This window comes from Magallana gigas, chromosome 5, assembly GCF_963853765.1.
Source record: "Magallana gigas chromosome 5, xbMagGiga1.1, whole genome shotgun sequence".
NCBI classification, from domain to species: domain Eukaryota; kingdom Metazoa; phylum Mollusca; class Bivalvia; order Ostreida; family Ostreidae; genus Magallana; species Magallana gigas.
The window spans coordinates 32,391,338-32,405,488 of record NC_088857.1 but is presented as its reverse complement, the minus strand read 5'-3'; the positions used below and the strand labels follow the sequence as shown (position 1 = coordinate 32,405,488).

The following is a 14,151-nucleotide window of genomic DNA, read 5'->3' as shown; positions in this document are numbered from 1 at the left end:
TATATGATAAAGAAAGCTAACTCCTGCCGATCAAGCAATATTTATTAAAAACCTACTGTCGAATCATCATTGCTCGTGGGGTCAAGGTTCGTCGCTTTGATGTGTTATCCTTGCCCACAATCTTATATCCCCATGAACGTATTTACTAGCATTCATTGTGTTTAAACTTGTTCAAATAATCCCGAAATTGCTACCAAAGAAATTAATCCCCACGAACCATGAACATTTTGGCAAACCACGAACATTGACCCGGGTCCCGCGAATATGAAATGATTCCACAGCATACAAAAAAGTTCTATTCTGTAAAAAAATAAATGCTGCTACATTAAACAAACATTGACTGGGGTTGAGGGCAACATTGATTATATTAGCCCCCGAGGGACGAAATATTGCCAGCTGCGAAGTGGAGGGCAATATTTTCGTCCCAAGGGGGCTAATATAATCAATGTTGCCCGAAAACTCGGTCAACATTTGTTTTGTTATATGAAGGAACAAACCAAAAAAGGAAGAATTTGACAACAGATCGCCGTAATTTTCTGTGCGTCCGTTGTTTACTTGCCTTAACTGATTTCCTATTATGACTATCTATTTATCTAATGTTTTGGAGTCGCGAAGAGTTATTTACGTCACCGTTTACAAATCATCAAAGCAGAAGCTATTGATCGAAACAGAGGAAATATTCTTTAAATACTAGTATTATTCCTAGCCGGTCAATATTATTAGTTAATTTGTTTGTAGTTGACCTAATATGGTTTATACATGGTCAATAAATTCCATATGGAATTTACTGACCATGTAAAGATTATTTCTTACCGACTGTCTTTTTTTAATGATAAAAAATAAATAAAACAATGGAAATCAAGCTTTTATGATAATATTATAAGTTTCATTTTGAGTACAAGTAGGGAATATACATAGTCTCAACGTGACTGCTGTAAGCCAATGATTTTCCTACAATTTAGCAGGAGGTAAGATATTATTACTTATTAGGTTAGTTACTGACTCACTACGGAAATATATTGGGTTGATCAATCTCATAGATGGCGAGGAATATTAAGCGACATATTTATTATTCACAAATAGCGACGATCTACGCAAAGCTCTTTCAAAATCTTTGCTTCACCCAACAATTTACTTACAATGTTTTGTTGCTATTCAATTTTAAATGTTTTCTCCCTTTCCTCTGCAAAGATTTGAGCAAATTTCGACGCTGCCATTTTGTTCTGCTACAGACAAAACAATGTGACGTCAATATTCTAAGGGCAACTACTCTAATTTTAAAGAATTTCAAGGGACAACTACTCCAAATACTTTAAGAACTTACGGCATGCAGTTTATGTATAAAATACTATGAAATGTCGAAATGAGTAAGCGAAGCGTCGAGCCATGACGGCCATATTGCCTAATATTATTTCTCACAGAACAAATATAGAGATATGTGAGGCAATCACGTGCTATGTTTAAACCAATGAAAATGTGACATTTCAGTCCAAGGGAAAACAAAAAAAAATATTGACCGATCAATGTTTTTCGGACGAGCTTATATTACAATTATTGACTATTCGTTTATATAGAATTATATAGTGAGAATATACTACTGAATATAAAAATTGATTTTAATATGAATTGACAGTGATTATTTTAATATACATTTCATATTTTTAATTTTATGCTGCAATTATAAAAGTTTGCTTTTACGATTCACGATGTCTAATTTTCCTCATACGAATAAACATATTATAATTCTTTGAAAAATTCTAGCTGTGCTTTGTCACTTCGCTTTTCTTTGATTTGATTCTATTGATATTGACTGATGAAAATCAACATAACGTAATTTTAATAAAATTTGGAAAAATTTATGGTATGAGTATATCATTTTTTGCAATTTTCATGTAACACCTCCCCGCATATAAAAATGATTGATACACCCCATGCCTTTTTCACTTCCTTTACTTTATTGATTATTTGTGTTTTTAGGGGGGTTGTAGATTTGTGGATAGCATTTTTGAGATGTTTTCTAATCACAATTGAGAGAATCAGCTGACTATATACCCCGCTCTGCAGGCGCCCTATAGTGATCAGTCTGTCCGTCTTTCCGTCCATCTGTCCGTCCGAGATCTCTTGTCCGGATCATACATGTATCTTCTCTCCCCTTGGCCCAATCTGGCTCATACTTTACCCACAGGGAGCCTTTGGGTAAAGGATGTGCAGTGACCTTGAACCATGCTTCTAGGTTGAAGCTTAAGGCCATAGTAGATTTATATGAAAAATCCACCTTTGGGTAAAGGGTGTGCAGTGAACTTGAACCATGCTTCAAGGTTGAAGCTGAAGGTCATATTAGATTGATGTGAAAAATCCTTGCTCGGAGTATATCTTCTCTCCCATTGGTCCAATCTGGCTTAAACTTCACTCAAAGAGTACCTATGGTCAAAGGGTGTGCAGTGACCTTGAATGAACTTTGTTGGTCAAGGGTCAAGGTTATATTTAATCATGCACAAATTCTATTTTTCAGAGCATATATATTCCTCACTTAACCCTATTTGGCTCATACTTCACATAAAGAGAGCTTTTGAGTAAGGATGTGCAGTCACCTTGAACCAAGTTTCAAGGTCAAATGTGAAGGTCATAGCAGAATTATATGAAAAATCCTTGTCCGGAGCATATTTTTTCTCCCTTTGGTCCAATCTGGCTCATACTTCACTTACAGAAATCATACGATCAGAGGGTATGCAGTGACCTTAGATATTGTTTGTAGGTCAAGTGACAAGGTCGCATTGGATCATGCAATATTCATTTTTTCAGAGCATATATATACTCTTAGTAGATTATTTCCCATTTGCTTAATCTTGCTCAGGTTGAACACAAATGCCTGTAAGTAAGGGGTAAGGAGATTGAATGAAAAGTTTTTTGCCAGCTGGAAAATTTGTTATAGGGCAAGGTCAAAGAAAAATTCTTTGAAATGCTTTTCATTCTATTGTCCATTATTTAAGCGGGGCCCTTTGACATGGTCACCATCTCAATGTTGTCTAGTTCTTAACTGTTTAGACTGGAGCCCCGGGACAAAATATTGGTCCTAATAAGGGGCCCATGATCAAAGTTTGATATAGGTGTATATGTATATTAACGGTTGTTTAAGATTTTGTTAAGAACTGCAATGTTCAATATGTGATATGACTATAAAATCTTCCTGATACAAGAGAGGCTCAATGTTTTACATAAGAATATCTGGAGAACAATTTGATAATCTGTTTAAATACAAGATACGTACATTGTCCAGATATTTCTTTTATAGAAAACTCCATTAAGTTGATTTCATTATAGCTGTTGTTGCTCAGGTAAGTGACGTGGCCCATGAGCGTCTTGTTTAATATTTTTTTCATAGTGTATGTAAACATTTTTGGATAGCGAGATAAGATTTATCTTCCGTTCATAAGGAAAACGAAAAACTCAATTATTTTGTTAGTACAGCCTAGGATCTCAGCGCATAATTGAAATTGGGAAAGAGAAGCTTTCGATCAAAAAGCATTCTAAGGCATCTGGAATGTTCTTCCCATTAAAACTAAAATTGTATATTTACTAGTATTCAATTTTCGTATTTAGCGATTATGTTTGATACAATTTATCTGCATGGTGCATGATGAACTCTTCCTTCACTTTCCGACATTGTGTTTGTCAACCCACGTTCTTGGTTAACCCGTTGTGGAAAAATCTATCCATCAAAACTAAAATCGAGCATTCAAGGAAAGAATTAGCTCATCTTATCAATTCAACATTTGTCAAATCTCTAATTTCCGTGAATATTCTAGTAAATAAGTTCCAAGTAATATATTCACTCTTTACGTTATCATTCAATATTATTTCCCTACAAGTATATAATTTGACGCAAACTTCCTCTAACTTGGATCCGCCAAAGCGTGTCCACCAAGTAGGCTTTTAATTAATTTCACAATAGTTACTTTATAAGGTGAAAATCAATTATAATTTACGGACATTACGGACAAAGATGTAAACAGCTACTCTGATGCAGGCATTTTGAAGTTTATTGACAAAATAACACTATTTATTTTGTTATACTGAATGTCTTAATTTTAAAGAAAACATCACTGCTTTTAGATAGGAATAACGTGAATTCTAAGGCGAACCGTAGGCGCATGATTTTCGCGCATGTAACAATTCGTAATGTTACCCATCGCTTAGTGCGTTGCTAACGCTGAGGGTAATAGAACAGATTATGAACTGTGTCTAATTTTAATAGTTACACTCCCAAACAGGCACTATTTATTTTATTATACTGAATGTCTTAATTTTAAAGAAAAATTTACAGCTTTTATATAGAAATTACGTGAATTCTACGACGAACCGTACACGCATAATTTACGCGAATGTAACAATTCGTCATGTTACCCGTTGCCAAGTGTGTTGCTAACGCTGAGGGTAAAAGAACGGATTATCAATTGCGTCGTAACCAATCAGCTCTCAGTATTTAACATGAAAGTATGATTATACAAAATACTGTATTATGCGAAGTAAAAATATCTCTAGAAAGTTGGCCACTTACAATTTCACAGGTTATGATATGATATTTAAATCCGTTATTTGTAATATCTGGAACGAAACAGATGCCAAAAGAGGAAGCTGTGAAATTGCCATACAATAGTTTCTTTTTAATTAACCAGAGAGTGGGGCCAAAGGAGGAAGTAGTATACTTTTCTGACAGCTTTACCGGGCAACTACGAAACTTACCATTCAGCGCTATTTTACTGTATTTTGTTGCTAATGTAATCTTCCTAAAAAGGTCCTGACCAATTATTATTTCAAACATGGCCACAGTACTCTAAATTGGAAGGAGACAATGTACATAGCACAATAAAATGTTCAGAAAATCAACGCATCTCTGATTGGATGACTGCGATCAAAATGTATAGAGTTAGAGACCAAAATATTAATAGGTAAAAGATTTAGGCAATAACATGCTGTTTAAAGAATGTGCACAGAAGGTAATCAGCAATCATAGAAAGGATATCAATGGGGAAAATGTGCCATGGAACAAAATTCACATTTTTCAATAGAAAAAAGAAAACCCAGACACCATTGACTTCAAGTAAGAGTTCGATTAAGTGTTCATAGCAATGCCCTTACAACAGAGAAAAAGGAAAATTGCATGCTGCATTTGTACCCAAATGAAACCTCTTTATACCCACCAAATTTCTATTTTTGAGGCAAAATATAATTTCGATTTTCAAACACTGTGTTAAAGAGGTCCACGTGCCCACAAAATTCTTCAAGTTCTTACCAAATGAAGGAGATGCTGTTATGCAAGAACCGCATGGTTCGGATGAATCGGATGTGAAAGTTGACGTGGATATTGTTAAAACTAAAATGGTACAGATCAATATTTTATTTTCTCGTTAAACAGTATTTTCTTATTTACTTAAAAGTTTGAAAAGCAAAAAAGTCCACATGGGACCTTTTATTACTACGTCGTCGAAGTAATTTATGTACATTGTAATGCTTTACAAGGTACAGGCCCGCCATCAGTGTTTGGATTTACATTTTAGCATTGCATTTTAAGTGGATAAAAAGCTAAAAAACCAAAATATGCATTCTCTATATTTTACCAAAATAGGATGCCATGGTCATATTTAAACTCCACATCTAAAAACACACGTTTTAAATAAAAATTAAAAATAATAAATTTAGTGCAATGTATGTTTGTCTTTATATTTTTGGGAGTTGATTTTAATCAACTCTCCTATGCAGTTACTCTGGCAAACCGAAAGTGAAACAGTGTTTGGACCTAAACACAAATCATCACCGCTGACAAGACGTAGATCTTGAAAATAATAGATAAATTCGGTGTACTGTATGCTGTACCATTGTTTTTCAAAAGAAACGTATTTATAAATACCTTGAAAATAGTCAGATTTTATAAAGTACGAACAATTTAATTGTTTTTTGTAGTTGTATGTATTCCTACGCCAGAGTTCAATATAGTCTCGTTCAACCAGACGCTCGGCTGTCTCCGTTAATCTCTGACAAGCAGAGTCTCTGTTGGTAGTCGGAGATTAACGGACACAGTCGAGCGTCTGGTTGAACAAGATTGCTTGGATCCAGACGTGTACAATTTTTAGAAACATTTACTGATTACTGATACACAGATTGAGGGAATTAATTCTATCTTTTAAAATTACACAACATGATTCATATGGGGTTTTCTCGAAATTCTTGTCGGAAAAGTTCGAGAATTCATATTATAAAAATGTGCGTAATTCAAATACAGATTAGAAACTACATGTACTTGCCAGGCAAAATAACATATCGTTGATTTTAAAATTGATAATAATCAATAAAATCAACTCCCGACAGTACTTCAGTACTTTGATTCAAAATGCATGTACATATTTTAACAAACTACAAAAAAAATAAAATCATTACTTTTCATTTAAAACCGACTTAGCACAATAGGTACATGTACATGTACGCTATGAACAGAAATCTGACTTTCAGTGTTTTTAGAATCATCTTATAATTTTTTGATACATGTACGTAATTCATATATTGAAATATTTGCTCCTGAAGCCGATTGTCACTTATTTCAAGCATCAAAGTTTTAAAATTACAATATGAATATTTTGAATTTGCACCATCTTTTGTGACAACATACATGAAGGTGTCAATCGCCCATCCTTATACTTTTGGTGTATTCCACAAACCACGGCTAATGCCGTAATCTCCAACACACCTCGTCTCTACCTTTATTTGTAATGCGGCTGCCTGTTTATCGCAGAAGAAAAAGGTTGAGCATCAATAATAAATTCCTAAAATGGCGATTTTTAAGCAATGTATTGACTCTGCTGTTCTTTATTCGGGAAATCTGAAATTGTTCTCATAAAACGCGATAGACTTTAAATGTTTTGTATGAAGAACAGTACTGTGTATCAATATTCTATACATGAAACATAAGAGGCGTTCTACTTACCTGCTGTCGTGGTTTGAACATCACAATCCCCCTTGGGGGAAAAAAGAAAAAGCCAATGACAGCCCTTTAAACTCACTTATACAAGACCAAATAAAAAAACCTTAAAAGGAATTAAATTAATGCTTTTGTATTAATAATTTAGGTTGGTTCAATACTTTAATAGCTTTTACAAATGTCCGAGAGAGAAAACAGTTTGTTTCATGTGCTTCACTTGTTCATTGTTTAAGTAACGGTTACTGTAACCATTATAATTGAATGACTAAATGCTAACAGTTGAAATTGGCACCCCGAGGAAACCATTGTCAACCGACGTCAATTTCAACTGTTATCCTCCCAAACAGGCACTATTTATTTTATCATACTGAATGTCTTTATTTTAGAGAAATTTTTACTGTTTTGTATGGGATTTTACAGCGAACCGTACGCGCATGTAACAATTCGTTGTGTTACCCGTTGCCAAGTGTGTTGCTAACGCTGAGAGTAATAGAACAGATTATCAACTGCGTCTAAACCAATCAGATTTCAGTATTTAACATGAAAGTATAATAAATTAAAATAATAGACTCGAATTTTTGGGCTTTAATACCAATAAATCGGAGGAGAACTGTCTTTTGTTTTATAGATTATAAACATCATTGGTACTAGAATATTACAAATTTGTTTTTATTTTTACTCAATCAAGCTTCACTAATTAATAATCAACGAAAATTCCTTTTAAAAATCCGGAAATCATATGGATATTTTGGATTTTAGTCATACGCATTACATTCACGCTCAATCACGGGAGGCTCATTAGTTTATGTTTCCAGAATATCACATTTGCATGGATAAACTACAAATACGTGTCAATTTTCATTAAAAATCTGCTGTTTATATACTGTTCATCAAAGAACTCTAACTCAGTGCATTTAATATGGAAAATCCCGAGAGTTTCGAATATCCATATGGTGTGTAAATTTGAAGCGAGTAAAAAACGTTGGTGGAAAAGTGTTGAATTCTTCATTAAATAAAATTTATAGATAAAAGGTATTTACAGCCTCAAAATGGTTTGTTATGAATAACTTTACTGTTATTTTCAATGCAATTTATTCCAAAATCGTTTCAGAGCGGTTCTGCAAGTTTTTGCTCAATACGGGTATATGGGAGGTTTTATAACTGTGGTGAAGGCCTGTCCCGAGACACTGTTAGGTTCTAACTAAGCAGAGTGTAGTAAAATTTATAGCATTATGCTTTTTTGTGTAAATGTCAACAATACGGTGTGTCGATGTGTCTATTTCGTAAATTTTTGATATCATATGCAATGTCAACCCGTGCACGCACGTGTCTAGTGATAACTAAACTTGAAAAGCAAGACGAAAAAGAGACCAGAGGCTCGTAACAGAAAGGATACTTAAGCTTAACGTTGGACTTAGTAGTACATTCTTAGACTAAAGTACGTACTACAAGTAGAAGAGTGCTTAGCTAAGACAATATACCCAAAACGTAGGCGGCCGGTATAGGTGACTTATATATGTCTTTAGTATTTTTTACACTTAATTTTTTTTTTTTTTTTTTTTTTTTTTTTTTTTTTATTTATTATTTTTTCATATGCATACAAACATTTTAATAATATAATTCAAAGCCATTTTTTATTCATCCACTCACACATTCGTGCTCACATTCATCCAGATTTGGCAGTGGTTGCTTATTTAACAAAGGCAAACAGTTAATATTAATAATAAACAAAGAAGAAACAAAAAATAAAAAATTACTGAATTGTATCAAATATTTGTTTCCATACATGCCAGTTGTTAGTAAACTTTTGCATTTGAAATTTCTGACATGAAATATATTTTTCAACTTTGTATTTGTTATATAGATAAAATAGCAGCCCTAGTAGACTAGGCAGTATATCTTTTTTAAGACAGCAAAATAAATATTGTTTTGTGTACAAAATTATAAAGTTTACAACTTTATTGTCTTTTGACAATGGGAGTTCACCCAATAAAATATTGATAACATTGAAACCAATTCGTATAGAAGTATATTGGTAAATATGCATGCTTAGGTTGCTCCAAATTGTTGATATTTTTTCACAGCTTACAAAAACATGTTGGATTGTCTCAACATCACGTTCACAGAAGGAACAGCAATCAGAAGATACAACATTAATTTTTTTCAAATAGTAATATACAGGAAGAATTCTATGAAGTAATCTGTATTGTAACCATTGAATAGATGAGTCATTGGTTGTCTTAAAACATACATTAAAAGCATCAGAAACACAAATTTCTACCCCATATTGTACTAATTCTGAATTCCACTTTGGTATTGCAGTTGGGGTTATTTTACAGGCAATGAACTGTTTATATATTGGTTTTGTACATTTATCTTGCAAAAGAAAAGGTTTGTAATATATTGGAATATATGGAGTAAAGGATCTCTTAAATAAACATTTGATATGTACTGGAAGAGAGGATCTTAGATATGTTGATATAGCACTAACTATACTGTTGTATTGCATTGTACAAATATGCAAATCAAATTTTTTTTGAAAACTTACATGTGACAAAAAATTTCCATTATCATCTAGAAAGTCATTGATGACCTTTACACCTTTTTTGTACCAACTTTTTTATAAACAATGTTTTCATACCAACTCTAATATGACTATTATACCAAATAGGCATAAATAAAAAATTTTCCTCAATATAATTATCATCAAAAGATTTTATAACATAGAGCATTGATTTAAATACATCTTTCCAAAAATTATTATTTTTCGGAATAACACATTCAGTAATAAATGCATCACCAAAATCCAGTAACAAGTTGACAAAGTCTTCACCATTAATGGCCTTCAATATGGAAGTCCATGAGCTATGTCCAACAATTAATCTTTTAATCCATGAACATTTTAATGACATAATAAACTTGTTAATATCCAACATTTTTAAACCACCTTTTTGATACTCTTGAATAACTACTGCACGTTTTATTTTATCACATTTGGCATTCCAAAAAAATTCAAAAATGTCTTTGTTCAATGTGGTGATTACCTCTTTAGGAGTAGGTAAAGACATAAATAAATGGTTGATTTTTGGAATAACTAGAGATTTTACTACCGTCACACGTCCAATTGGTGTAAGGTTTCTTCTTTTCCATTGTTGAAGCATGCTTTTAATTTTTGGAACTTGTATATAATAGTTTAACTCAATAACTTTTTCAAGATCGACAGAAAAGTTAATACCCAGTAAACTAAACGTTGTTGAGCCCCAATCTAGTTTCCATCTCGTGTGGTGAAAAACCTGATTTGAGAATTTTTTTGAGCCAATCCATATAATTTTTGTTTTTGAACTATTTATTTTCAACCCAGAAATATTTGAATAAAAGTCTAGAGTATCTAAAGATGCAAATAGTGAAGTAGGTGAACCATCCAAAATGAGAGATGTGTCATCTGCATATTGACTTATTTTATGTTCTTTACTGCCTATTGTAATACCTTTTATTTTACTGTTTTGTTTAAGAAGAATTGAAAGTATTTCAGCACAAAGGAGGAATAAATAGGGTGCAATAGGGTCTCCCTGTCTACAACCTCTTTCAATAGAGAGGTAATTAGATAAAAAGCCACTTTGTAACACTGAAGCCTTAAAATTTGTGTTTAATATTTTAACCCACTGGATTATATAATTACCAAAACCAAAAAAGTTCAAAACTTTATAAATAAATGACCAAGAAATAGAATCAAAAGCTTTTTCAAAATCAATTAGGACCAACAGTCCTGGAATTTTTTTATATTCAGTAAAGTGCATTAAGTCATAAATAAACCTTGTATTTTCTCCAATGAATCTTCCTTTTATGAAACCTGACTGGGTATCAGAGATAAGAATATCCAAAGTAGATCTTACTCTATAACTAAGACAACCTGAAATAAGTTTATAGATAACATTTAATAGTGTAATAGGCCGCCAGTTTTTTAAGTATTGTCTGGGCTTATCTCCTTTTGGAAGACATGAAATAATTCCTAAACGCTGAGAGATAGGAAGTTCTTTCTTGGAGAAAATACATTTTATTGAGTTCAATATAATTTTTGTTAGGTCTACCCAAAAGAACTTAAAAAACTCAGCAGTATATCCATCACTACCAGGTGATTTATTATTTTTCATATTTTTTAAAACAACAAAAATTTCTTTTTCAGTTATCTCTTTGTCTAGCAACTCCGATAAACATTTGTCCAACTTTGGAACTTCATAATTTTGAATAATATCTTGAAGATCCAAATTTAAGAGTTCTAAATCTTTTTCTGTATATAAATTTTCGTAAAATTTTTTAACTTCATCAAGTATGCGTGCCTGGTCATAGATCATACTATTTCCATCAAGTTCTAACTTTTTAATTGTTTTATTTAAATAATTACGGTTTTCTAAATTACAAAAGTATCTAGTGGGTTTCTCCCCTTCTTCTACCCATTTAGCCCTAGACCTAATCATATGTCCTTCCATCTTTTCTTTACGTATATTTTCTAATAGTAACCTTTTTTCCTCAATTAAGGGTAAATTAATTTCTCCCTCAGACTCCAATTTTTCTATTTCTTCAAGTAGTGACTTTTCTCTCAAGTCTCTTTCCTTTTTCCTATGGGAGGAGTAAGAAATAGTGACACCCCTTATTTCCATAAGGAGAACTTCTAAAAATAAACTATGGTCTACTTCATCGGTGTCACCTTGTATATGTTGCGTAGAAAAGTTCCGTATGGTTTCTTTCACTGTCTGTACATATTTTTTATCAAGAAGTAAACTATTATTGAATTTCCAAAGCCCATGTCCCCTTTTAAAAGAATTAAATTTTAATTCTACAATGACAATGGAATGGTCTGATCTATAACCAGGTTTAATTATGTATGACTCTACAGAGTTGGACAAACTTTCTGATATTAAAATATAATCTAAACGCCCTTGTTTTAAGGGGTTTTTCTTCCGCCAAGTATATACCTTTTTGTCAGGATTCAAAGTCCGGAAGTAGTCCAATAGATATAAATCATCCATAATTTCAAGTTATTTTTCTCTTGCCTTGGGGTTGTTTATTGTATTATAGTTTTTTGTATCAATAACAGGATTTAAGGCAAGATTAAAATCTCCAACTAGTATAAAAAAATCATTATCCAGTTCTAAGAAAATCTCACGAACATACTCATAAAACTCAGGACTATCTGTGTTTGGACCATATATGTTAATCAAAGTAACCATATTTCCCTCAATTGCTAAATCCAAGGCTATTAAATTCCCTGCTTTATCCTTTCTTTCTTGATGAACTTTAAATTCGAAGTTATTATTAAAAAATATAGAGACACCTCTTGCATTTGATTTGTAAGAGTTGAAGTAACATTTATAACCCCACATGGCTTCTACACATTGCTCAAATTCGGGAATAAAGTGTGTATCTTGAAAACAGATGATAGAGTAACCCTTGGTTTTATAAAAATTTAAGACATCTTGACGTTTTGATAAAGTGGCCAACCCCTGACAATTAACTGTGGCAATCTTTATAGAATCAACCATTTTCAAAAGGAAAGAAATAAAAAAATGTCATGTAAAAGTGATCAAAAAGGAAAAATTGTAAGCAACCACTTACCACCACCATATGCGTCCAGATATATTGGAGTATAATTGAAAAAGAAAATGAAAAGCACTCTCGCACCCTGTCTCTCACCTTCCATACCAACTGTAAATAAACAAACATCGAACCCGAAGCGTCTATGGTTTTCCGATCCCGATCACACAATACGTACTTGCGACTCCGCATACTCACGCATAAGAAAAGTTAGCGCCGTTGCTTTAATTTCTCGGTTATGTCATCCAGGATGTCGAATTTATGTCTATTTCCCTCGTTGTCCAACGCGAACACTTTCCCATTGTAATACCAGGTTGAATGTATCCTGGAATCATCCTTAAGATCACGGATCAGCTTGGCATTCAGCGGAGTCAAATGATCATGCATGATGAAGTGTTTTTTCACTTTTTCGACCGAGCGGTTCTTTATAATCCGGATCTTTGTATCGGTATCGCGGAATTTGGCGATTACTGGTCTGGGTGCGCCTCTACCCCCTCCTGGAACTCGGTGGATGGCTAAAATATCGGCTGGTGATAGGTCGACGTTCACCGTCTCCTTCATGATGCGACACAGCATGTCCCGGAGATTTTCGTTCTGTGTTTCGTTCCATTGTAGAAATTTAATGTTACTCTTCTGCGAGTACTGTTGTGTCTGGTTTGCCAAAGTTAAAGCATTACCTGCCATGTATTGAAGGGAGTTCAAGCTTTCCCTCATCTGTCTTATTGATTGTGCCTGGGCATTGAATTTTTCGCGTAAATTTTCTAGGTCAAGGTTGAAACCATCACATCTTTCTTTGATTTCTTTTTTGCATTCACTTGTTTCATTTTCAATTTTTTGTTCAAATTCATTTTTTACTGCTGTTTTAATGTCATTTGTAGTTTCTTCCTTTATTTCTTTCAGAATTGAATTTTTAACGTCTGTAATGATTTCTTGTCGGAACTCTTGTTTCATTTCTTCTAAGAATGAGGTCATTATAGTCTTTATTTCAGTCTTTTTTACCATGTTTTCTTGTATGTTAGACAGGGTCTCTTGTATTGATTTTAGTTCACCTGATATACCTGGTGTTCCTGGTGGGGCCCCAAGCGGGGAGTCCATGTCTGAACTCTCTGTTCTTTTCTGTTTTTTGGACGCAGCTTTATCCGATACTACGGTGTTTCTCACTGAATCAGGAACTTTGTGCAAGCTTAATTGGACAAGCTTTTTTTCCGGAGTTTTCTTTAGATTTTCAGATAGTTTTTTGTCCAATTTATTTTCACACCTTTGTTTATTGTCCGCCATTGAGCGAGGACTCACAACCGAGATTCACAATAGAAATTCTGGTGCTTGCAAATATCACAAATAAATGAGTTGGACACAAAATTAAATTGACCAACAATAAGGATAGGTAAATAGGTAAATAGTTAATACCAGATATCACAAAATTTGGCTTCTAATCGTCAGATACAAAGCAAAATCCAACATATATTGCGGAGCTTTTTTTTTACCTGTCCACTACTCCATTGCTTGACCGGATATCCTTTTACACTTAATTTGATGTTTAATTGTAATTCCCTCACATACATATATGTTCATTTGCGGAATTTGAG

At 33.2% G+C, this 14,151-nt stretch overlaps 1 protein-coding gene across 1 annotated transcript; it reads right to left on the bottom strand.

Moving 5' to 3' along the window:
• Window positions 1-12,775: 12,775 nt before the first annotated feature.
• LOC136275612 (uncharacterized protein PF3D7_1120000-like) lies at window positions 12,776-13,843 on the bottom strand. The gene has a single exon (XM_066085209.1). The coding sequence runs from the start codon at window positions 13,841-13,843 to the stop codon at window positions 12,776-12,778; it is 1,068 nt and encodes a 355-aa protein (XP_065941281.1).
• Window positions 13,844-14,151: the final 308 nt, after the last annotated feature.

Bases quoted from the DNA above. Each gene is read 5' to 3' on its own strand.
- LOC136275612 (XM_066085209.1), bottom strand. From the start codon at position 13,843: ATGGCGGACAATAAACAAAGGTGTGAAAATAAATTGGACAAAAAACTA.